This window comes from Plasmodium fragile (genome assembly GCF_000956335.1).
Source record: "Plasmodium fragile strain nilgiri unplaced genomic scaffold supercont1.21, whole genome shotgun sequence".
Classification (NCBI taxonomy): Eukaryota; Apicomplexa; class Aconoidasida; order Haemosporida; family Plasmodiidae; genus Plasmodium; species Plasmodium fragile.
In genome coordinates this window covers 184,453-209,244 of record NW_012192601.1, presented here as the reverse complement: position 1 = coordinate 209,244, position 24,792 = coordinate 184,453, and the positions used below count along the sequence as shown (strand labels likewise).

Genomic DNA, 24,792 nt, shown 5'->3' with positions numbered 1-24,792 from the left:
CTCATCCTGCAGGGTATGCGTTTACTTTCCATGCAGACCGCGATTATGTGGTCACCCCTGGTGTGCGTCTCCCGCTGCTGCTGATGCGTGGTGTTGTTGTTTCCTTGCGCCAAGATATGCTCTTTACCGTAAAAAATACGCTAATGTGCTTCTTCCCTTTCGTGTGTTTGCTTCAGCCGCTTCCGTAGGAAAAGGCGACACATAAAGGACGATCGATTCGCCTCACCAAGCAACTTAAAAAAAAAAAAAAAAATTTTAATCCAAGTGAGGCCAAAACCAGGTTACACCGGATATAGTGTCACTTGCGAAGGCGGAGGCCATGCCTTTTTCCACGGTGCACTTGCCCTTACGCCTGCAGGGCGTGTACATATATATTCTTTCCGCTGCATTGTCAGGAGGGACTTTGTCAACCAGTTGACGCCTCTATTTGTGCACAGTTACGAAGGTTAGGAGGAAAAAAAATGGGAGAAATGTGAAAAATGCCGAACTAATGAAAAGTATGGAGCAAACCTCAAAATAAGTGAACATTGGGTGGGAAGTAAGGCTACCTAATGGGCAAATACCCTGGAGGCGACGATTACATCTATTATGACAGTTTGCCCGAGTGGTTAAGGGGTTGGACTTGAAATCCAATGAGCTTTGCTTGCGCAGGTTCGAATCCTGCAGCTGTCGATTTTTTAAAAAATTATTTTTGCACATATGAAATATTTTAAATAAGTTAATAATTTTTTTTTAACGTATACAAAAAATATGTAATAATTTTTTATTTAAAAAGAACAAAATGCATCTATTTTTTTTTTTTTTTTCAATTTAGCCACTCTGCCAAAGTAAACTTTGTCTCCATCAGTATATTTCGCTTAATTCTTTCGCGTTGTAAAAAAAACACTTCCTTCGCTACCTCCTCTGCCCGCGTAACAGATTCGCGAAGTTACCATTCCGCTGCTAAACGCGGACGCGTAAACATTTTGACGCTCTTTTCCGATTTGGTCGGGAGTGTTTCCCCTTTTTTTTTTTGGACCCCTTGTGAGATGACGTTTTGTCCCCATGCGGCAGATGCACCTTTGGGCAAACATAAAGAAATGTCTACTTGTATATGCGTGAGAAGGGGGCACACATAAAATAGCTAAGTTGTACGTTGAAAAAAAAACAAATTATGGTGGTTTTAAAAAAAAAAAAAAAAATCCTGTTGCCAGTCCAGTGGGGGGGACCTAAACTGATGCCCATTTGTTTTATGGTAAAATGGAATCCTGCCCCTCGACGGGCAAAACCATTTTAAGGTAACAAAGAAACACCTGCTGTTCTTTTTTTTTTTGCCGCGATCTTTTGCGCTACCTCTGAAACACAGCCGTGTTGCGTGACTTGCGCACGGAGGCCCGCTGCACACAGGCAATGGGCGCGGTGGTGATGCACCCGAGTAGGTCCTTGTAGGAAATTTTGTGAAAGTTAAACAAGAGTCGCAGCAAATTTAGCGGTTCTATGATCTCCGTTTCTGTGAACGCCCCTGAGGAAACAATGATTCTGCTAAAGGGGACTACCGAGAACAGGCTACAAATATTTAAAGCTAAGTGATAATAATGGGAGTCTTCACTTCCATGGGTAAGAGAAGAAATTTCAAAAAAAATCCCTTTATCTAGTGCACCCTGTACATCAGATTTTTTCATTTGTGCAAAGGATTTATTCATGTTGAAAAATATTATGTCACAATCAAATTTCATGGCGACACTATTTATTTCATCTAGCGAGCTAACCTCAATGGCAACAATGTCCAAGTGGTTAGTTGTTATAAACTTGCTGTAGTTTTCCATGTTCACTGCGTCTTCATATTTTATATTCAGTCTCTTCAGTACATAGGTGTTTGTACTGTTTGTGAGAATGACACTCTGATGTGTACTGGGTATACAGCTGGTATGCATTATGTGGTTGGCTAATTTGTCCAGGTCTTCCGTCGTCGGCACTTGGTCATCCCCATGCATTATAAAATCATCACATACATTTTTAATGCTGAATGTGTTGGGTCGATTTACTAAAATGTAGTTCCACTCAGGGTTACAACTTATCTGGACCAGTTGTTCACCTAGTTCTTCTTCCTCATCAAGTCGGTCAACAAAATAATTTCCAGAACAGCTCTTTCCATTTGTTTTCTCCAAACCTTTTTTATTACACACTAAACAATTTACTACATTAAAAGATTCAGATAAAATGGCTTTATTCTCTGCCTCATATTGTACACTCACTGCTACCATGCTGAACCCTACGTTAAGCGCCTTGGCTATCTGTGCCTTTGCTTTGCTCACTGATGAAAATTTCAAATTCAGGTCCACATACATTGTATATAAAATAGGTTTTGTGTGTCCACTCTGTGGAGGTGGCGTAGTCGTCTATCACAGGGCAAGAGAATCTCTTTCTACGCCGTCAGCTCCACCTGCACACGGCTGCATTTCTTTCCTCCCTTTGCCCATAATTGGAGGCCTTTCTCACGTGCAAACAAAGTGTAACATGGCAAACCATACACCCTGCACATGATGAGAAGTGCTTCGCCTCACCACTATGCAACCTTTTTCACGTAAAAGAAATATTAATCGAACTCAATTTTTGCATCTTCCCCTTTTTTCCACACTATAAAAGTGAGTCACATACCCGCCCGTTGTATATCTTTGCAAAAAAAAAAAAAAAAAAAAGGGAAAAGTATAAAACCTTAGTAGAAACGTCACACATGGGAACACTACAATATGTAAGAACACCTACTGGTTTTGTATGTCCCCTTCTTCAATGTTACGCGTTATGGATGAGGGGACGGGGCTACTAAATGGTGACTTATTTATATAGTACCATTTCGTTGTCAAGAGGGGGAAATAAAATCACATGCACGACTGCTCGCCGATTACGCCGTGCTGTCCCAAATGACCTCGCATTATATATATTTTTTTTTTTTCCAAATTTGTAGCGTTTGAAAAGGGCTGCCCAGGGTCAGGCAAACATTTCACAGCCAGAAAGCGCCGTCAGCCAGAGTACGGACGCATGCGTGCATGCATATGCACGTGTAGGGCCCAGCACACGGCTAACGCGAAACGGGGGAAGAGGGAACCTCAGCACAAACACAACTTTAAGAAGCAACACAAAGTGGGAAAACAAGGAACAACAAAATTGTCAAAAAAAAAAATTGCAATTGATATCTGACTTACGGGAGACAGGACGGGCGAATAGAATGAACGAAATATTTATTCATTTTATATAGCGTACAAGAAGAAGGACGCAAAAAAAAAAAAAAACAAAGACCTCGTGCTATGAGTCCCCATCTGTGCACATTTGAGGGTACTTTATACACACGTATATTATGACAAAGCGACATGACACAATACGTTGTGCGGGGTTAATGTGCCAACGGCGTAGACGCAAAAGCGACATTTCTCTGACCAGGAGGTGCTGTTCAGAATTTGCACAAAAAGGAGGCAAATCAAACGATAGGAAACGATTGCGTGTTTTTTTCTTTTCCTCATTGGGGGAAAGCCGCAATAGTGCACGAATTTCTGCTGCAATGTCCACGCGACATTCCCTACAACATCACTGTGAACCACAAGAGGCGCACACTTGGCAACAGCTCAGTTCATCACTGTTTCATACGATTCGTCATTCTCATTGGTGTAGTTGAGGGAGGAATTGGTATTGTAGTGGACGAAGCTGTTCGTGGACCCATGCGTATTCGCCATGTGCATTTGCTCGTATTGATCGGCGCTTGGGAGGGGTTCCCCTGCTTCGTCGCCTTGCAAACTCATGCCACGTTTGTTTATCCCACCGGTGTTGTCTCTCTCTCGCGTGGCACGCACAGAAGGGTAGGAGACTCCCCTCTCGTCCTTCACCATGCTGAGTTTGTTAAATAAAGGACTCTGAGGCTGGACATTCCCCTGCAACACGTCGTACATCATAGGCGCAATGAACCCGGTGATGTTGGGGTCTACCCATCCCTCGGGCACTTGCCCAAACACATTTTGAAGAGACGAAATATCATTATTCTGAACTTGTTCAGGTGGCACTAGGTCCAAAAATTGAGGCTTGGCAAGACTTGGCACAGGAATGAACTGATGCACTTCAATAGCATGCAACTTAAAAGAGATAGAATCAAGTTTTCCTCCATCAATTGGGGGTTTGTCAATTTTCCCCAGATATTCTATAGTAGGGTTGACAGGACTCTTCTCCATGAGGTTACTAGATTGGGTGGACTTGGCATCTGTATATTGTCCCATTTGCTTTTTAACCGTATTCAAATCTTTTTCAAAAAATGCTGCAAAGTCTTTAGGCATGGATAGGGGGTAACCAGTCTTGGGGTCGTAGTCTTCCAAATGTTTTTTTTCTTCCACTTGTTTACAGTTGGTAAAATTGCAAAAGGGCCATTTGTTATTTTTTTTTTTCTTTTTGAGTTCCATTTGGGTTAGCGGTTGAGACACCCTTCGCTGTGTTTCTCCTTTGCAATTTTGTGAAGTGAGTCTGGCGACATCCATGAGGGACTTTTTCACCAAGGCGTCCACGTGCATGTTCGATGTGCTCGCGTATGGGCCTCGTTCATAGTCTCCGTTGTAGCCATTATTCTGGAAGGCATGATCTGCAACAAAGCTGTAGCCCTCATTCTTCCTCTTCTCCTTCTTCTCTTCCTCCCCATATACCCCCTCTGCGTTTTCATACCCATCTTTGTAGAAGGAGCTGTTCCTGAGGAGTATCTCGGGGGGGATGTCTGCAGCTCTCTGGTTAGGGTTCACAATCTCAGACATGTTTTGAAAGTGGACCTCCGGGTAAGGGACAATGAGGGGTGGTGGACAATCCAACTCGATGTCTATTTTAGGAACATATTTACAAACAGGGACGTCCTGATATTTTTCCTTCCATTCATATTTTACAATATCAACCTGTTTCTCCACTTCAGTAATTTTTGGAATTATTTTTTCTTTTACATCAACGATAATTTCTTTTTCCACATATTTGTCTATGTATTTAATTTGAGGCACTTCCACTTGAATTACTTTTTGCTCTCCTTGATATTTTGGTATAACCCTAGGTATCTCTCGGACATCCCAAATGGGAGAAAATATAGGGGTATATCCTATGGGCATATCAACTTCCACTGTTTTTTCTTGCATTTTTTCTTGAGGTATATTAACTTTTCTTTCTTTAAATAGTAACTCAACTGTGGGTACATCATGCTTAGTTTCTTGTGTGTAATGTTTTGGCTGTACGACATCTTGGACTTCATATTTCTTCGTTTCAATTATTTTGTCTCTGATATACTTGTCTTGATAAACTGGTATGTTAAATACTGGCTGGTCTCCTTTTACATTTATAACTGGTCTTCCTTCCCCCTGTTCGTACACTTGATGGGGTTCTCCTTCGTAGTACATCTCATCCTGTTCACTCGCCTCATGTTTGCTTTCTGGGGGCGCGTCATTCCTTTCTTTGCAACAGTCGCTAAAAAAAAGCGCGCATTGTTTTCGCTCCATAATGTTCCGTTCTTTCGAAAATTGGGATTCGTCTGTGGGGAAGTGAATTAAGTGTTCATTTTATTGCTGTGCCTTTTTTGTCATCTATAATGGGGGGGGGGGATTGCCCCCAAATTTTGCATGAACAAATGGATACTTACTATGAGTGCTACCTACCTTCTGAGTTAACTTGCAGAAGAGGAAAACGTTCCACAATGTGTTGGGTGCAGTGCAAATAATCTGAGCGCAATAGGGGGGGAAGGCAAACATGTAGACAAGAACTTACACAAATGTGGCACAAAACATGGAGCTTTAAAATTTTTTATGCTTTTTTTTTTTTTTTTTTTTTTTTCCGCTAGATCAAATAAACTCCTCTAAGTTGTTAAGCCGTTCTGTAGCCACTCCTCCATCTGTGTGCACGTTCGTGGGCATCACAATGCACCTGTTCTTAATTCGCTGCAGATACCCAAGGACGTGGGGTGTCTTCTCCTACCTATTAGTAGCTGCTACTCGAGCTCGAATTATTTTACAAAAGAAGGGATATAATTGACAAGAATTACAAATATGCTACATCCGTTGGGCTGCTGAGAAATTGTACGCTTCCCTACAGTGTGCGATTGATTATTAGTGTATCACCACCGGGGGAGGAAAACAATGATGGTTTTTCCTTAAAAATTAAAGACAAAAGTTCGATAAATGTGTAGAAAACAAAAAAAAGTGACAACTTTCGTGTAGAAATTATATTCACGCGATGTTAAAATGTTAAAGTTCATGCATACCGATCCATAACATGAGAAACTCTTTCGCGTCTTGCCATGTCTATATGGCCAAGTAGTTAACTCATGTTTTTATTTCCTTTGTTGCTTGTTTGTTTTTTTTTTTTTTTTTGAACTTCAATTCGACCGTTTTTTGTGTGCACATTTACCTGCACAGGTTTTCTTGTACAGAAAAAAAAAAAATAAAATAAAAGGAAGGTAAAAATGGCGGGGAAAAAGACCTAACAAGACGAGGTACGCAAAGCGGGTAAACCCATGTGAACAACCCGTGAGACGCCAAAAACACCAAGGAAATAAAACTGAGGAACGAGTCTAAGGGACCACCATGTTGTGTACTTACAACTCGCGCATTATTTTCATCACCAAAAAAAAAAAAAAAAAAAGCCACAGCAAGATTAATTTTGTTCCCATTTTGTAAAAAATATATGCATTGCTGAGTAAAGAACGAGCACGCTTTTGTTTTTATCCTTCCTATTAATTCTACAAAAACAGGTACTGTCTAACTCTTCATGCATGATTGCTCTTCCTATGCGGCACATTGTGCATGTTACTATGTCCTTAGTTACACTTACCAATATTGGCAACATTGACTTTGCCTCCTCTGTGAATGTACCATATGAGACATTTTAAAAAAAACAAAAAAAAAAAACTTTACCGTTTGACAACACTTTAACACATGATGGGGCACACATGAGAAGACTACCTGTGGACTGATTTCCATTCGTTATGCGCTCCCATGTACAGTAAATGGCAAAGCGGAGTATTCTGCCGAAAGGTGTCCTCATATGCGTGCAGCCAAATTCAATGATTTCACTAACCAACCTGGAAAATCGCCAAGTTTGGAAATGTTCAAAAAAGAAAAAAATAAATGTCATGGTTGGGAGAAAGGAACATTCCTTCATAGCATAGCAGGACTCAGCTAAAAACTTGCTTAATGGTGGCAAAAAGGAAAAAAAAAAAAAAAATGGCCACACAGTTCTTTTTTTTTGGGGAATACCCCACGTTCTACTGCTCCAAGAAGGTATTTTAACAGGCATGCTCGAATTCTTTTTTTTTTTATTTTTAATGTAGACTTAAGTTTGGTACGTTGTAAAAACGGCGCAGCAAACCGTTGTTCCGGAACGCACAGGTGTGCTGTTGACGGTGTCAGATGACCACAAATTTACGTGTTCATATTAACATAGAAAGGAAGGAAACAAGTGAGAACGCAAAGAGAAGAATTGTTTGTGGATAAATTTACCTGAAAGGACAAAAGACCACATGGATGATAACCTTCCTCTCTGCGTTTGCATTTTCGTTTGCGTTGCTCTTTAACATGGCTTGTTTTAAAATGTTGGGAACATTTGCACACATTGAAATGCCGAAGGGGGAATTGCGCCTTGGAATTCTTTTTTTTTTTTTTTTTTTTTTTTTTTGACGATAATGCATTTTAGCTAGCTGAGCTTTTTTATGTGTGCACTTTGGTTAGCTCCTATTTTCCATTACATATGTTCGGGCAATGGCATACCTGTTTTGAACGTTCTTGACGTGTTCCCTTTTTCCTTTTTTGTTACCATTACTGTGATACAAAGAGATTACGGAAGTCAATTTGAAATACCCTCAACGGGTGAGAAAAAACTGCATTTTGTGGTGCCACACTTGGGGCAGCGTTTAATTTGCACGATGGGCAACGACGATTAATTACACCACTGTTGTGGCCATTGTTACAACATATTTTAAAGTGTGCGCTGCAGGCAGTGCCACACAACGTGGATACAAATGGTGTGCTTGTTAGTTCGTTTGTTCGTAAAAATGGAGTCATTAAAACAAGAGAACATTTGATACTTGTGGAATGTGCCGCAAAAGTATGTCGGACAGGCAAGAGGCCTCTTCCATAATCACGGCACATTCACCAGTTCGACATGTACTTTGGGAGGAATTCGCTTTTGGCGAAATTGCACAGTGTTGGTGTGATTTGACATGATGTGTTCTACGCAGCGTATGCGGGAACGACAAAAAATTGCAAACTTGAATTTTTCCTTTTTTTTCCACCTCCTAACTGTATATGCGGAACGTTTGTGTAGCACGTTCGAGCATCTTTAGCGATTGGAAAAAAAAAGTTAGTCGCTGTTTTCATGGTGCGGCACCATGGCACCTCGGACGAACTCGAGGTAGGTGTCAAAGTGGGTAAGCTTGGGGAGCGTATCCTTCAGTTCCTGGTAAATTTGCTCATTGTCCGCCTCCCTGGCTCTGGCGAGAACCCTTTCAAACTCGGATGCGTCATTGTCCTTGAGGAAACGAATCAAATTGTTAACCGTCTTTATTAATTCAGATTTAATGACGATTTCCAAATGAGGGAGGAGTACATTGGAAAGGCACTGATAAAAGGGGGTGTCCTCATCTAGGGGGACCTCCGGCAGAGTTGTAGTTCCATTTCCACACTTGGCAAATATCTTGAAGATCAAATCGTTCATATTTTTGCAATTGTACTTGGAACTTACATCTTCCTTATTCTTGCATGCAAGGATAAATTCTTCGACCAGGGTGATTACATTTTTGAGAACACTTCTAATCACTTGCTCATTTGTCGAGTGGGACAAAAATTCACAAATGATAATTAAATACTTTTTGTCTTTTATGTAATGGGCTAATTTGTGCACATCTTGAAAGATGGTTTGCAATTGTTCCATAACAGGTTGTATAATTTCACTTTTTCTCCTGTCAGCATCCTTGATACTTTTTGGAGCCTTAGAGTAAACTAGCTCTTTCCACTGTACGTATAAAAACTTATCCTGATTAGACTGATTCAAATCGTAGAAAAATTCCATGACGACATAAAATCCATAGTAGTCATTAAAAATATCTTCAAAATTATTTGCAATTTTTTTTACCACAAAATCATTTAGCAATTTTGTGTCATCTGTAATTTTCAGCAATCTAATGATTAGCAAAAAGTTCACACTATTTTTACACAAGTCGCATATATCATTTTTTAATACCTTTATTAGGTTCTTTTTATGTTTGTTTGTGGCGTAACCTAGGAGATATATTAGTGCTTGGTTTCCTAGGTTGGTCGAGAGGAGGTATTCACACCCTTGGTGGATGGTCTCCATGACATTCGCCAACTCTTCTTCATTTAAAATTTTGGATGCTGTTAGGAGAATATTGTGAGAAACGATGTTGTACAACAGCTCCTTCTCCACAAGCATTTCTACCACCTCCATTAGGTACTTACGTATTAGCATTTTATTGTCTTCATTAAAAGTTTCGAACATTTCTTTGGTGTCTTTTTTTAATATATCAAGGGTTATATTTTTTATCCCGTTCGCAAGCTTTTCATTTTGGCTCTTTCCACTCGGCACGATCAGATAGTTTGTAATTTTTGTTCTCATGCCTGCTTTCAGTTTTTGAAAAACGGTATTCCACAATCTGGAAGCAAATTTGCTGAAAAAGGTCTTCGGGTTTTTTAACAACCACTGGTGAATGTCTTTTCTTATCTGTTCACCTTTGGCATGTTTGTAAAAACACTGGAAGACGATGGACGTAAAATTGAACGTGCTGATATCTCTCATATGTTCATATAGATTTGTCCACAATTTGTTTTGTACCTCCTCTGATCCATTGATTATCAGGGAGGAGATAATGTGGTATCCCAAATTGGTGCGTGCAAAATTGGCTAGCTGTATCTTTTTTAACTCGGCATAGAGCAGATTTATTTGTCTCGTTTTCTCGTCCTTATCCTTTGTCTGTAATAAGTCGTTTAATTTGATTCTCAATTTTTTGTAGTAATCGTAATTTTCTACTATCACTTTTTTTTTATTTTCTTTTATTAATTTTTTTTTTTTGGACTTGGACAAATTTTCGTCGTTCATAATTTTTTTGCACTTTTCGTTTAGAAGTTCTCTTTTGTTTTCATCGCCCTTTCGTTTTTGTGTTTTTAGTGTAGGGATTCCTTTCCCAGCGCTTTCTTTGTAAGAAGGTCTTTTGGTCTTCTTCCCCCCCTCTGCGCTGTTCCCTTTGGTCTGCTTCTTCTTCCCTTTCAGGTGGTGGCCTGCCCCCTTGTTCTTCTTCCCCATTGGGCCCCCTGCCCGTGGCATTTTTCCTTTCCTGTCCTTTATCAGGCCTGCTCCATTGGAGAACCCTGCATTGTTGTCCTTCTTCAACTTGTTCTTCCTTTTCGCAAAGTTGTTCTTCATTTTGGCTAGCTCTTCAGTAGCATCGTCTGCGGCGTTGGCAGTAATTGGAAAAAAGGAGCGCCCACCAATCCACAAATAGTCGTGGTCCACCTTGGGCCACAAGCAAGAAGTCAGCAGCGCCTATGCGTTTTAGTGGCTACCCCAAGTAACGTTTTTTATTTTTTCCTCGTCCCCTATTAAATGGCAGTTTATCCGTTTACGGGAAGGAAACGCAGATGGCCTATCTTCGTTTTATCAGTTGGGTAGCTAATTTATTTATCATCCATGTATTTAATTTATTTGTTTGTTCGTTCGTTTGATTGTTTTTTTTTTTTTTATTTATTTTTCTGCATGCACCGCGGCTATCATTTAAGCATACATTTTGCTTCTGTCCCTTTTCCGAGGAAAAAAAAGGAACCATTTTATGCGTAAGAAATTAAGTGACGCGGAGAATGGTGCTGCTATTTTTGTCCCATTTTTTGAAGTCAAAAATTGGGTGACGCGGCAGCATATATATATATGGGGTTCATCCTGTGAAGGGCGGCAAAAATTATGTATTTCGGGGTGCGTCGAGAAAGCCCTTTAAATGCGCTTAAGCCTTGTGAAGCACGTATGGTACAGCACGCCGCATAGCCACACCAACGTACACTAACGCATACTGCTCCCACGTATATGACGGCATGCGCTGCATAATATATAATACTAATTATTACCGCATGCTTGAAATGCGTGAAATGGCTGCGCTGGAGCCGTGCGCACCGATGGTGTATTCTTTGGGGGGCCCCCAATTCGTGGATCTACAAATGCGCACCCGCGGACATAGTAATTTTTGTTATCACCGTTCACGCACCGAGGGACAATGAACATTGCTACCTATTGGGGGAAATTTATTTTGCACTATAGTTTTCTACCGCTGCTGCCAGTTAGGGAGGGAAAAGTTCCATGTAGGAAATTACAAAACCGCTTCTCATAGGTTTATGTATAAATCGCATGCACTTGGAAAACAGAACAAAAAAAAAAAAAAAAAAAAAAAACAAACAGTCCCATTCCACAGTTGGTTATGTTGAAAATGTTCTCCAAATTTATCTTCATAGAAGCAATTACGAATGTTACATGCAGAGATCAATTTGTATTTAAAAAAGAATAGAGAAAAAGAAAAGTTACCATTCCAGGTTTATTCACTTCTCATAATTTCTGTACGGAGAACGGTGCTACCTGTTTTATTTGCTCTGTTGAAGAATCAAACCCTAAGGAAGCAAAAAAAGAGGTTTCCTTGCTGCAAAAAAAATAACATCGCGGAACAGACATTTTGACTTTTCGTAAAACAGCCCTCATTTCTGTCAATACGCACAAAGTATAGAGGTAAGCCCTACACTTAGTGCAAAAAAAAAAAAAAAAAAAAAACAAGGCCCACATAGTCATATTAAAAAAGCTGCCCTGTCGAATACAAAACCCCCCCAAAAGAATGGAAAATCATAAAGATAACGATTCTATTTTGCTCAAACATGGATGGTGTGAAATGCTTAAGGGAGGAGTAATAATGGACGTGAAGAGCGTAGAGCAGGCAAAAATAGCAGAGGAAGCTGGTGCCATTGGAGTAATGGTTTTGGAAAATATCCCCTCCGAGCTTCGCAGCAAGGAGAGTGTAGCGAGGAGTGTTGATCCAAGTAAAGTGGAGGAAATAAAAAAAAGCGTTTCCATTAATGTACTGGCCAAAGTACGCATAGGCCATTTTGTGGAGGCACAAATATTAGAAGAACTTAAAATTGATATGATTGATGAAAGTGAAGTTTTAACAATGGCTGATGAACATAACCACATCGATAAGCATAAATTTAAGACACCATTTGTATGTGGATGCACCAATTTGGGAGAAGCTCTTCGACGGATTTCAGAAGGAGCTTCTATGATTAGGACCAAGGGAGAAGCAGGAACAGGAAATATAATTCAAGCTATAAAACATATAAGGACAGTAAAGAATGAAATTAATTACCTCTGTGCATTAAGTGAAAACGAAGTTTATAATTATGCTAAAAGGATTAATGCTCCTTTGGACCTTCTCCTACTTACAAGAAAGTTAAAGAAATTACCCGTTGTCAATTTTGCAGCTGGAGGAGTTGCCACGCCGGCAGATGCCGCCATGTGCATGCAGCTAGGAATGGATGGCGTCTTTGTAGGTTCCGGAATTTTCGAAAGTGAGAACCCCAAGAAGATGGCCACCTCAATTGTTGCTGCTGTGAGCAATTTTAACAACCCCAAGATACTCCTCAATGTCAGCCTAAACTTGGGCAAGGCCATGTGCGGCAGCACCACCATATGCGAAAAGTGGAAGAACAAAAATGAGGAACTCAATTAGGGCAGATATAATGCAGACAGGCGAACGGCGAACAAGGTAATGGACAAGCGGCCACTGCTTTTCTTCATGCGGCGATATGGACGCAGAGTCGTCTGGGTAGGATCACACATGACCCACCTGGTGACATCTTCAGCCTTATTGCCCTTGCACCAGCCCAGCTTCCACCCCCCCTTGGGCGAAGCTACGCATGCATACACCCACCACATGGACGGCCATTGTTGCGTCTACTGGGGGAAAAGTAAGTGCGTACATAAAATACGCCACCCATTCGTATACTCTGTGTAAATTTTCCCGGACGGCGGTGCTCACTGTATGGAAGGATGCGACCTGTCGTTACATCCACAACAATTTAGGGCATTATCGTCCATGGTAATTTTTTATTTTTTCCCCCTTTTCTTTTCGTCCCTTTTTTTTTTTTTTTTTTTTTTTTCCCATTTATTTTGCTCGTCTTGTGTGTTCTGTACATTTGAATCCTTTGTGCTTATTGTAAATGTACCTCGCATTTTGCTCCCTTTCCATTTTCCCCCATTTGTGATCTTCATGTTTGAACGCCTTTGGTTGACCTGTTGTGAGACGTAGAACAATTTGTTTTACGAAGATAACTACTAGCCCTTTTGATGAGTCTGATTAATGATTTGAGTAACGGATGCAAGTGTGCCCAGGCCACATGGCGTTGCTGGGGCTCGCCCAAATATATAGTTGCACATGCGCGCGTGGGTGTACGTACACATTTCTGCGCAAATCTGCACATAGTTGCACACTTGTTCGCGCATTTGGCCGTATGGACCACTGGGCAGGAAAGCACCTCAAATGGGACAGAATATTTTTTCTTAAATGCGCAACGGGGAAAAAAGTATGCCCTGTGAAGGTACCATCCCCGTGCGGATGCGCCCCTTTGGCCCTTTTATTGAAAAGCATACGAAGGCGGAAAATTTTCGTTTGGACATTTTTCAAAATTATACTGTATGTACAGTGCAGGCGTAATTTGGTGCACCCCTTGATGGAAGGCGCATTTACACGCTGGCACATTCACAAAAGGAAAAGAAAATTGTACAGAGCACGGGGGAGTGACCTTACAACGCATTGCATGCATGTGCGATCACATCCGCGTGTATGGCAGTATGTACATTTACATTCCTTTATCCGGGTGGCTCGCTTATTCCTTCCTTATGCACGCGCGCTTGCCTTTGTTCAGGTGTGTATTAATTTTCACCTAGTTGCATCACCTTAGCGCAATTTCCCGGCAAATGTTGACTACACACGTACAGGTATGTTGTGATCGGCTTGGAGCTCATTTGCAGTTTTGCGCATTTTTGGCACATGTGCATAAGCATACTATCGCGTAATTTTTCTTACTTTTTTACAAATTTTTAAAAATATTTCGTGAGTGTGTATACAGTTTGCCTTGATGGTGACGCCAACTTGGTTCCTTTCCGTTGAACAGCAGGCCTGCCTAGACAGCGTTTAGCGCGTCAAGAGGGGGCCCCTTACGGGACGAAATTTCCCTATTGTGTGTTTGGCCATTTGGAACCAAGAACTAAAATAAAAATAAAAATAAAACAAAAAAATAGGCAAACGGAACTGAGGTTATGCCTCGTACATTCTCGTCTGTATTAGGTACGTCGAACTGGACGCACGGGGTGGCGTTTTCCCACTGAGACACTGTTTCCAGGTGACACTTTAACGTGTCCCCTCTCCCTGCGCGGTTGCCGCTTGACTTGACGCTTCCTTTACCGCTTACCTTATAGCGCTGCACAATGATGGGCGGTGAGGTGATCGTCGAGAAGAACCCGGAGAGCAAATTTTGCGTGGCGAGCAAGGAGCCGCTGTGCGACAGTGTCATATGGGACCTGCTGCAGAACTACTACCGGAGGGCGGCCATCAACGCGTGGAAGGAAAATGTGGTACCGTCCTTCGTGACCAGCAATAGCAAAATCGCCAAGGACTACGCAAGAGTGATAATTAATTACATGAAGGACTGGTTCAACAGCAACGAGTGCAACAGAAATGTACCCATATACATATTAGAAATAGGAGCAGGTCATGGAAAATTTACGTACCTCATTTTAAGAGCATTAACCAAATATCAGAAATATTTTAAGAGCATGAATCTTCCGGACAGGCCATTCGTGTATGTATTTACAGACATAGCGAAGGACAACATCACGTATTGCATGAACAATGGGAGGTTGAAGCGGTTCATAAGTACAAGGGAGAGTTGTGATAGAACATTCACAAGTAAAAACAATTCTTATTATGACTCTGAATTTGAAAAAAATGAAGAAATCAATTACGACTCTTCAACAAACACATCCAGCTACTCCTCTTCGTATAACGATACGGATTATTCAGATGAAAGGGTAAGAAATTATGCAAATTTTTCTATGCTCGATTTTGCTTACTTTGATGGAAATGAAACAGAAGACAAAATTTTTTTACAAGTCTCCAAAAGTTATATTCCTCAAAATACACCCATCGTGCTAATTTGCAACTACGTCTTGGATTCGCTGCTGACCGATGCGTGGGTTGTTAATGGGCAGGATGATTTCAGGAGGGCCCTTCTTTCTGTGTACTCGCCAAATGTAGAAGAAGACAAAACGAATGCAGACATTATGCTACGTATGTCTGTTACATGGGACTGGGAAAAAGTCAATATCGATGAAGAAATTAAAAAGGAAAAAACGGATAAGCCATCAGATTATTTAAGAAAATATAAAGACATTTACACTGTGCTCAAGTTGTACTCCTACTTCAATCAACCATTATCCTTTGTCCTTCCAGTCGGAGCATTCATTTTATTTGATAGGATGCTTAAATTGAGTGGAAATAAATTATTATGCCTTATTGGTGATAAGGGTTATCAATCCTATGAAGAATTTAAGGGACACAGGGATCCACATATTGTAGTTCATGGAAGTCTTTCCTTTATGGTTAACTTAAATGCCATTTGCTTGTACTTTCTATCTCGGGGTGGGCATTATATACATACCCCCTACTCGGACACATTTCAGATCGTCACCCTATTAATGCATAAGAAGCATTATGAGGGGGGAGGCGATTATGAATCGGAGGTGGAAGAAGGAGTTTTTCTATCAGGAAGAAATAGCCTTGGTGATGAATCAAACTTAACATACTCCAATTTAACAGAGCGGATGCGAAAGGATAGTCGAGGGGAAATTAATCAATTTGATATTATTGATTACTTTAAGAAAAGCTCTAAGGATGGGTATTTAAAGAGGAGGTACCAGCACCAAATAAGCACGGCGTCTTCCTCCTGCAGGTTGAAGGGAAGCATAGGGATGAACAAAACGGATCTGAGTAATCGCTTATCAGGCCGCTTACCCCCGAATGACCAATGTGTGTACAAAAAGATGAAAAAAATAAACTTAAAAAATTTAAACAGCATGTCGATAAAGTTTGGGGGAACCATTTCTTCCTTCTACGATAACATGGAACAGTTTCCACCTGATGTCTTGATCAACTGGCAAAAGGCAGTCATCCACAACATCAACAACAACCCTGCTAATGTGAGCATAAAGGAGCTGATCTCTTTGCTGAGGTACTCTAATCATGACTCGGATGTTTTTTATAACATAAGAAATGTGTTCACCACTTTGATCAACTACCCCAACATCAATGGAAGGACAGAGAAGGACATCCTCCTGGACATAAAAGAATGCTACGATAATTATTACTCCTTGAAGGCGGATGAAGATATCGCTGATGTGTGTGGTCATGTTTGTATGAAGTTTGGTGAGTTTGAGAAAGCCATATATTATATGAAACAGAGCTTGCGCAATTTTAAGCAGAGTCGACACTCTTCAACATACATTAACATTGCGTCATGCTATAAGGTACTCCGGAATTATCACAAATCGATTAAATTCATCAGATGTGCTATTAAGTTGTCTAACAGGGAGGCTCGAAAGAGAGTTCCGTGCGGGGAGGAAGGAGAAGAAGCGGGACACCACCCACATGGTGAACGCAGCGCACATGGAGGACACATCCCCAACAACCTAAATCACGCACATGATCTCCTGTACAACATCCAGTTCTGTCTGAACCCAATCACCTACGCCATCGTGGGGGTCAACCACTTTGTGCAGAATGATGGCCTCTACTACCTCTCCTTTGAAAATCGAATAAAACTCAAGTTCATTTTTTTGCTCGCCAAGGAGGAGGAAGCAGTGCTAAGCTTCATGAACAGGAAGTACAAAAGTTCACTCTACGAAAAGAGCACTCGAAATATGGACCTCTCAGAAATTAAGATCGTCAGGGTTTATCACGCGAATGAGGTCATCTCCATGGAGGACGTGGACACCATCCAACACAGTGGTGCAGAAAAAGCAGACGTAATGAACCTTGCCCATAATAAAGCGGAGGATGAAAATCGATCCTACCAAAATGTATCCACATTGAAGAAGAACCTCTGCGATTGCTTATCAAAGTACAACTTCCAGTTCTGTGTAATTGATGCCCCGTGGGCCATAAAGGCAGATGTGACAGAGTTGATGCTGGATCATTCAAAGCACATCTTCACGTATGGTACCCTATCTGACTGTAGTAAGCGCTCCATGGAAGTGATTGAAAAATATAAACAAGTTTCTAAACAAGTCAGTTGGGTGAACAACAACTACGTCCATGACGAGTGCCTGTACGAAGCCAGAGATGCACTGAACCACATCAAGAGCGTCATTTCCGTGACAGTCACCCATTACAGTATGAACTTGTACAATAAGCAAAATAGCTCCATCTCCAGTGCTCATATTTTGACGGAAGATCTGTGTATCATTCTGAATGCCCTGCAGGTTATCTTGAACCTCAATGTGACAGGCTTGACGGCCAACTTTTTGAAACGCCGGGGAGGCGAAGCCCAGTGCAAATTAGTAACGAAGGAGAAACAAAGCGACACATTAGTAACGGATGATACAAATCCTGAACATGGTCTGGAAGACCTCACTTCAGACGTAGCTGGGGAAAAGAAAGATGACACACACCTAGACGTAGAATACATCTCCCTCTCAGGCATACTAACCTTCCAACACCACAAAACTCTGCCAGATGAAATGAATGTGCATGGAAACTACCTCCTAATGAATAACCGAAATGAAGAATTCTTAACAAAAATTATTTTCGTTGGAGTTCATGGCTCCTTGTGCTTAAAAAAAACGTTATCAAATTGGTCAGTTCAAGTTTTTAATCTGAATAATGTAAAGATGTATGAAAAGTCGGGTCGCATTTCAGGTAGCCAAAATTCCAACGATGTGTTCATTAGCCAGTATTTGATAAAAACGGATGGCAAGGATAACGGGGTCAAGCATTTTAACGAGTACGACTTGAAGGGTTCCTGCAAGGGTTCCAGTGAGTCCATCGACTCAGACATTGACATCTTGGAGTTTTCTACTGACGAGGAATGGGAAGGATCACATCCAAAGGCGTCTCCCCAAATAGAGGCCTCCTCTGGGGCCACCATCGACGTTGTGAAGAAAGAATGCTCCGATGAGGTTGAGTCTACGAAAGCGCACTCTGCAGCAGTGGCCGCAAACAACACCAAGCATGAAGATCTATGTACTGATAAAAATGTGGACGTTCTGAAAGGCTTGCCAGGAAGGAGATTCCAGTCCACTGGTAAAGACGTATACGAAAATGTAGACTTGGATGAATCCCTCGTGGACGTCACGGTTAATAACAACTGCTTTTACTCGAGGATCGTTGAGGGGGTACAGATGTCCCACAAGAAGGGGGGTGCGATGGTGCACTTTAAGTACAAGGCGGCTTGAGCGTACGTGTGTCTGTCTACGGTGTGCCCCTGCCGCTTCTCAACTGCAACGTGTCGACAAAAAACGGACGGCTCTGCAAGTTTACGGGGAGAAAACAAAAACAAGATCATACAGCGAAGCTAAATGCAGTTTGCAAAAAAAAAAAAAAAAAAAAAAAAAGTGGAAAAACAAAATTTGCAAATATTAACGCCAAATGTTAGACACAAAGGTGTAACTCCGAAAAGGACCTTTTCCTTACGAAACAAAAAAAAAAAAAAAAAAAAAAAGGAAGACGATATGGCCCTCCCAACGGAAAGAGCAAAGGGGGAGGCGGCTTCAACAAAGAGGTTCGTCACGCCCCTATACACGCACGTATATACGCGCACCGAGCAGTTATATCAAAATTTGTGAAAACTCGTTCCCCAGAAAGTCGTACTGAGAAAAGTTGAAGTACGAAGAAAAGTCCAAGTTGGAATCGGCATCGGATTTATTCTTCTTAATCTTCTTAATATATTTTTTGATCTCATTTAGGGAGAGCTTAAAATGCTTTTGTAATTTATTTTTCGTAATGTGGAGCGTGTGGCAAATTTCGTCATCAGTGTAAATTTTTTTTCTTAAGAAAAGGCCAAACTTCATAAAGATAATTAGTTTGTTTATTTTTTTTTTTAGCGACTTGCAGATAAACTTTCGTAGTCCCTTTATCACAAGGTCGTTGTAAACAATTTCGTTCATGCTATGTATATCATCCGCATTGACAATTAAATCTGTGTAGGTGTTTTTTTCTGGGTGGGCTGAATTATTATTTTGATACACAATTGGCTTTTCAGCATCTATTACGTTTACAGCTGAGGAGAGAGCCTTCTGAACCCGTTCCATGGTCATAGACAATGCGTCAGCGATTTCTTTGATGCTCGGTTTTCTGTCATGTTTGTCTTCAAAACTTTCTTCAAATTTTTTTATCTTATTATAATCTTTGTAAGTATGTGGGGACACGGAAACGAAGGACTTGTGTTTCTGATAATAATTGTAGGTGCTATTTTTGGCCCAAATGTAAACATATTTTGTCAAATTTTTTATTCCTAATTTTTCCACATCATATCTTCTGAACCCGTTTTTCACTGCATCTAAGCTCACCAGTAAAAAATCGTCTTCACTTAAGTTGCTACTAAAATTGGATTCAGCTTTCCTTATAATGTTATTAATTAGAGGGATAAAATATATTAGCAATTTTTGAGACAATTTTATTTTAACTTCTAACTTTTGTATGAAAATATCTTTATCATAGTTATATGCAAAAGCTACTTCCTCCAGAAGGGGGGGTCGGTTCTCCAACTTTTCTATCATGTAAATGGAATTTTCAAAAAAGACAATGTCTTTGATGCACTCAATGAATTTTTGAACTTCTGAGTTTATTAAATTTTCGCAGTCGTTGTACAGCACCACTTCCTTATTGTCGAAGTAGTCGGTGAAGATGTCCCGCTTGGGGGGGAGTGGCGCAGGGGGAACTCGCTCACTTGTAGCGGGTACCCCGTTGCAAGCTACCCCCTTCTTGCTTCTCACATCAAGTTGGCTCTCTTTCCCTGCATCGCCAACCTGCGAACCCACGTCCGGCACGGAAAAGTCAAAAGGGGCCACCACATCCCCCCCTCCTGCAGCACCGTTCCTGAACAAACTAAACATATTCGTCTTGTTGTAAAAGTACGTCTTAATGAGCAAGTCTTCATCGTCCTTCTGAACCAGCGTCTTCATTTTGTAAATATAAACAATGAGCTTTTTCAGATTCTCAACCGACACATTAATTTCCTTGGACCATAGATCTAAGGTCAGGATCTTTTTCTGGTCCCTTATGCTCTCATAATACTCTAATCTTAATTTATGAAACAAGTATTGCTTTATCACCTCTATGTTAACAGTTTGTCCATTTAGGAGAAGTATGTTTTCTTTTATTTTTTTTTTTGAGGCCTTGAATATACTTTTGTCCTCAAAAGAAAGCAGCACTTCATTCAGCCTTTTTTTCTCCCTGTCGTACACTTCGTTCATGTATCCTCTTTTCAGCCTGAGGCGAATTTTTTTTGTACTTTTTGGTTGAGGGGTCGCCGCCTCGTTCGTCTCTTTTGTCGCGTCTTTCTCCTCTGGTGCGTCTAACTCATCTGCTGCTTCTAACTCTTCCGCTGCGTCACTGCGCACCGCATCCGTTCCACCACGCCTCTGTATCCTGCCAACCAAAAAGCCAATGTTCGGATTAGGGTTCAGTGTGAAGAAACTCACCATCCCATCCTCGAAATTTACATTTTCATCTACGCTCTTGTTTAGCACACTGTTGTAGCAGAGGGAGTTGAAGTAACTGTTTGATGTGCTTTTGGTTGTGGGCAGGTGGTCTTCACTTGGGACCATCGCATTCTCACCCCTTGCACTGCCACTACCAATTGTGCCGCTGCCCCTTTTGGCGTACCGCCTGGGGGAAAGGCGTTTGTGCCTCTTCGCCCCTGCATTGGGAAAAAAGCCCAACTGTTCTCCGCCGCGGGGAAACCGGTATGCTTGAACAGAGCCGACATTTTGGCTGAACCAAATTAGGGAGAGCACCAGCAGGGCAATGTGTAAACGGTTGCGGCTGTAGCGGCGGTTGTCCCCCCCTTGCTTGCTCCCTCTTCCCGTCTTGCAGTTGCCAATGGTCGGTACGAGTAGCAGGAGTAAGAGTGGCTGCATCCGATGTTAGTCATTCCACGGTGGCATTTTCACAGCATCTCCAGGGGGGGACCTACTCATACGTTTGAGCGGCATGCGATGCCATCAATCATGTAAAAGAGCAATCATCTGCAGAGGTGTACACCTTCTCTCGTTTTTCCCCCTTTGCAACTGATCCGATTCTTGTGCAAAGGAAAAACAAAAAAAAATTTGTTCAGATAAATGGCTTAATACCTCACTTTTGTTTAAATATTTTAACAACTTCGTTGTTCAACCAGGCTTTGTGATTCTTCCCTCTGCGCAGATCACCATGAATGTGAAAGGTAGTGGAGGTAAGCTTCTTTCCTAATTGGCTACAAAAAAAAAAGCACCTCTCACGTTTGCTTGAAATTGGGCAGACGTACTATTGGGCCGTGTGCCTCCTTACATTGCATCGAACAAGTGTGCACGTGTGTATGTGCTCCTTTATATGTTTATGCTCCGTGGTGGTCCTCTTTTCAAGGGGGCTCGTCGCCTGTTTCTGATAGCCACTTTAGGGATGGGTTTTCTCTCCTGGACTAGAGTACATATATAAGGAGGTAGTGCCCGGAGGGTACCTTCTGCCCCCCTTTGGAAGCTTGAACTGGTTGCTTCTTTCCGTGCAGTTGTAACCACACTGTGTATTTCAACGTCGCAATTGTTTCATCAGGCAGGTGTGACAGTACTCGTCCATCTATTTCCTACTCTGGGTTTATACACTTATCCCCATTGTGTTTTTGTACGTGGCAATTTAGGTTCGCTTCTCTTTTTTTTTTTTTTTTTTAAAGAAACGAGCTATTAACTTAAATAATACTGCCTGGCGGACCATGGAGGAATCCACGCACGACGTTTTTTATTTTTTCAGATATGTATGTGAAGGGATATAGGCCCTGGAGTGAATGAAATGTTCATATTATTTGTGGAGGGGCCAGTGCAGCATACGTGGCTTATGCCCCATTTTATTGTGCGCAATGGAGCATACATGCTTGCTTTGTAGGTACAATGAGTTATGGACAGAATGGCCGAGTGGTCTAAGGCGCTACCTTCAGACGGTAGTCTGTATAAGGCGTGGGTTCGAATCCCGCTTCTGTCATAAGGAAAAAAATTTTATAACAAATTTCCTTTATGTCGAGAAAGAAGAGGATGAGATATGAGAAGCAAATTTATTATATACAAATTAAAATAATTTATTTTTCCTGCAACTATATATATATATATATATATGTATGTTTTTAAAAAGCTGTCGAAGAATTTTGTATTGTGCAGGAACCTGTTTTATATTTTCTTCAACGAATTGATGAAATCTCCAGCCTTTATTGTTTATGTCGACCGATGGGATATTTTTTTATACATGCGGCGTTGGTTAAAGGGAACAGGAGAAGTTATATACTATTAAGGGCAAAACTTGAAAATTTTAAAATAAATAAAAATGTTTTTTCATAACCTCTGGGTGCTACCTTTGTGTTTTGTCCAATCGACATACGCAAAATGGACCAGCCGGGAATCGAACCCGGGAGCTTTCGCATGCGAAGCGAACGTGATACCACTACACCACTAGCCCAAGAATATATATTATCATACATTGCCCATACAGCGCAACTAATTTACGCAGCGTAGCACCCACTCACATTTTTCGTGCGGCCACAGTGGGCGAATGTCTCATTCCATGTTTCGTTGTAATCCTCTAAAAGGTTGTTTCCATACGGTTACTCCAAATATTTTGTTCAATTTTGAGCAAATTTCTCTGCAGCGAGGATGGCCTCTTGGGGACACATCCTCCTCTTCCCGTTCGTGGACGTATTCCAAATGATAATTGTGCCCCTCGACATCATTTTACTTTTTTCCCCCTCATTTGTGATGTAGCACGAACGGCTTGTTCATGCAATAGAGTTCATTTTATATGTGACAACAGGGAGTGTTCATAACATCGCTCAAGATTCTCTTTCCTCTAAATTGCACCGTTGCGTACGCATCAAACCAAAAACAAAAATGCAATGCAGTTCAGTCAGGGCGAATTTTTAAAAGAGGAACACATGCTGAGGGTTAGGGATACATCGGTTACCGTTGGCGGGAGTATAATTCACTTCACCCTGGGTGCGTAATATGGGCAAGGGAAAGGGGAGAATTGTTGCCCAATTAAGCTCTTCACACGTTTACCTTACCGCTTTGTGTGTAAAAGGGAAAATACAAAGGACAGTACCTCGTTAGGTGCGTTCAACCTGGGACTTCTTCACCATGAGTGATATTTTTGCGAATGGTCTAGGGGGATAGCGACATGCGGGGAAATGCTGCACATGTTTCAGCAGTTGAATTTACTCTGTGTTGGTTCGCTCTTACATTGTTTTTTTTTTTTTTTTTTTAATTTTTCTTTGATTCGTGGACCCATTTGAAAGTGCAACCCGTGCGCTCACCCACACTTCTAACATTTGGGAAGTGCCCCCGTTGCCACTTCACCGCTACAGTATGGAACGGGTGACGTGGGAGGACCAAGTGCATGGCAGTGTGATGGGAACAGTTGGGGGGCTAAGCGCCAACAAAGGAGACGTTTCAAGGAGTCCAAGTAATAGTACAGAAGCAGTTGGGGCACATGACAACGCCTTCTGGAATATCACCTCCATGAATAGCGAAAATAAAAAGTATCTTCTCAGGAGTTACGTGGAGAAGATCAAGCGAATAGGTCAGCATAGTGTGAAGCCAAAGTACTATGACGTCCTGAGCGTCAGTAGCAATGCGGATGGAAAAACTATCAGGAAGAGTTACCTTCAACTCTCCAAGCTGTTCAGTGTGCACAACAAATTGTCCCTCGAACACGAAGAATGTTATCACTACATTCAAAAGGCTTATCAAATATTAACAAACAAGTTTGAAAAATTCTACTACGATGTGCTAAATGGGTACATTGATGAGTCCACCATTGAGACATGCAGGAGACAGTTGCACGTGGAAGCAGATGTCATATACACAAATAAAATTAAGGAATTAAAAAGTGTGTATTGTGAAAAACTCAAACAAGAGGGGGGGAAAAATGGACTTATTATAGAGAAGGCTTTATTTGGAAATTTAACCCTAAAGGAACAGCATATAAATAATTGCCTAAATATGGGCGCCATAACAGAGAATGATTTAGAAGGTCCTTTCCTCGACCTCACAATAATTTTGCAATCTCGAATTGAAAACAGCTCCCTTCTATTCAATGACGAATTTTCCTTTGCCCATTTTTGTGATGTGCCCAAGCCCTTGATTAAGATTCCTTGTAGGGAAGACATGTCTTACGCTGATATGTTGCAAAACACAGAAATGTACTTATATGTAAAATATAAATTTTTAAATACCTATCATGAGCTCATTGTGGTAGACAGATCCAGGTTTACTCTACCACAGAGTACCCATCGAACATTCGGTAATCGTATTTGTGGACCCTTCTCTCCAGTCAATGTGATTAAAATGAAGCACTTGTCCAATTCGCTGGTGGATACCGTTTTCCACTTTTTCTCCAAGAATAAATTTTACATCACCCTCTTCACCACTATTCTTCTCTGCGCGCAGTCGGTGAAGTCGCCATAGTTGCGCAGTAGTACA

General features: G+C 41.2%; 7 protein-coding genes and 3 non-coding genes across 10 annotated transcripts; 5 read left to right on the top strand and 5 right to left on the bottom strand.

Annotated features, from left to right (window-relative positions):
- The first annotated feature begins 590 nt into the window (after nucleotides 1-590).
- AK88_02239 lies at nucleotides 591-672 on the top strand. The gene has a single exon. It is a non-coding gene; the product is annotated as a tRNA-Ser (tRNA).
- A 656-nt stretch (nucleotides 673-1,328) lies between these two features.
- Nucleotides 1,329-2,327, bottom strand: AK88_02238 (uncharacterized protein; the record flags this gene model as incomplete). The annotated part of the gene is made up of 1 exon (XM_012479870.1): nucleotides 1,329-2,327. One exon carries the CDS (start codon nucleotides 2,325-2,327, stop codon nucleotides 1,329-1,331), a length of 999 nt encoding a protein of 332 aa, XP_012335293.1.
- Nucleotides 2,328-3,599: 1,272 nt separating this feature from the next.
- AK88_02237 (uncharacterized protein) lies at nucleotides 3,600-5,486 on the bottom strand (the record flags this gene model as incomplete). The annotated part of the gene is made up of 1 exon (XM_012479869.1): nucleotides 3,600-5,486. One exon carries the CDS (start codon nucleotides 5,484-5,486, stop codon nucleotides 3,600-3,602), a length of 1,887 nt encoding a protein of 628 aa, XP_012335292.1.
- A 2,854-nt stretch (nucleotides 5,487-8,340) lies between these two features.
- On the bottom strand, nucleotides 8,341-10,416 carry AK88_02236 (uncharacterized protein; the record flags this gene model as incomplete). Its single annotated transcript, XM_012479868.1, has 1 exon — nucleotides 8,341-10,416. The coding sequence occupies one exon, from the start codon at nucleotides 10,414-10,416 to the stop codon at nucleotides 8,341-8,343; it is 2,076 nt and encodes a 691-aa protein (XP_012335291.1).
- A 1,444-nt stretch (nucleotides 10,417-11,860) lies between these two features.
- On the top strand, nucleotides 11,861-12,751 carry AK88_02235 (pyridoxal 5'-phosphate synthase, synthase subunit Pdx1; the record flags this gene model as incomplete). The annotated part of the gene is made up of 1 exon (XM_012479867.1): nucleotides 11,861-12,751. The coding sequence occupies one exon, from the start codon at nucleotides 11,861-11,863 to the stop codon at nucleotides 12,749-12,751; it is 891 nt and encodes a 296-aa protein (XP_012335290.1).
- A 1,757-nt stretch (nucleotides 12,752-14,508) lies between these two features.
- Nucleotides 14,509-18,531, top strand: AK88_02234 (uncharacterized protein; the record flags this gene model as incomplete). The annotated part of the gene is made up of 1 exon (XM_012479866.1): nucleotides 14,509-18,531. The coding sequence occupies one exon, from the start codon at nucleotides 14,509-14,511 to the stop codon at nucleotides 18,529-18,531; it is 4,023 nt and encodes a 1,340-aa protein (XP_012335289.1).
- A 372-nt stretch (nucleotides 18,532-18,903) lies between these two features.
- AK88_02233 (uncharacterized protein) lies at nucleotides 18,904-21,216 on the bottom strand (the record flags this gene model as incomplete). Its single annotated transcript, XM_012479865.1, has 1 exon — nucleotides 18,904-21,216. The coding sequence occupies one exon, from the start codon at nucleotides 21,214-21,216 to the stop codon at nucleotides 18,904-18,906; it is 2,313 nt and encodes a 770-aa protein (XP_012335288.1).
- A 1,009-nt stretch (nucleotides 21,217-22,225) lies between these two features.
- On the top strand, nucleotides 22,226-22,306 carry AK88_02232. The gene has a single exon. It is a non-coding gene; the product is annotated as a tRNA-Leu (tRNA).
- A 396-nt stretch (nucleotides 22,307-22,702) lies between these two features.
- AK88_02231 lies at nucleotides 22,703-22,774 on the bottom strand. Its single transcript has one exon. It is a non-coding gene; the product is annotated as a tRNA-Ala (tRNA).
- A 902-nt stretch (nucleotides 22,775-23,676) lies between these two features.
- AK88_02230 (uncharacterized protein) lies at nucleotides 23,677-24,777 on the top strand (the record flags this gene model as incomplete). Its single annotated transcript, XM_012479864.1, has 1 exon — nucleotides 23,677-24,777. One exon carries the CDS (start codon nucleotides 23,677-23,679, stop codon nucleotides 24,775-24,777), a length of 1,101 nt encoding a protein of 366 aa, XP_012335287.1.
- Between the last annotated feature and the right edge of the window lie 15 nt (nucleotides 24,778-24,792).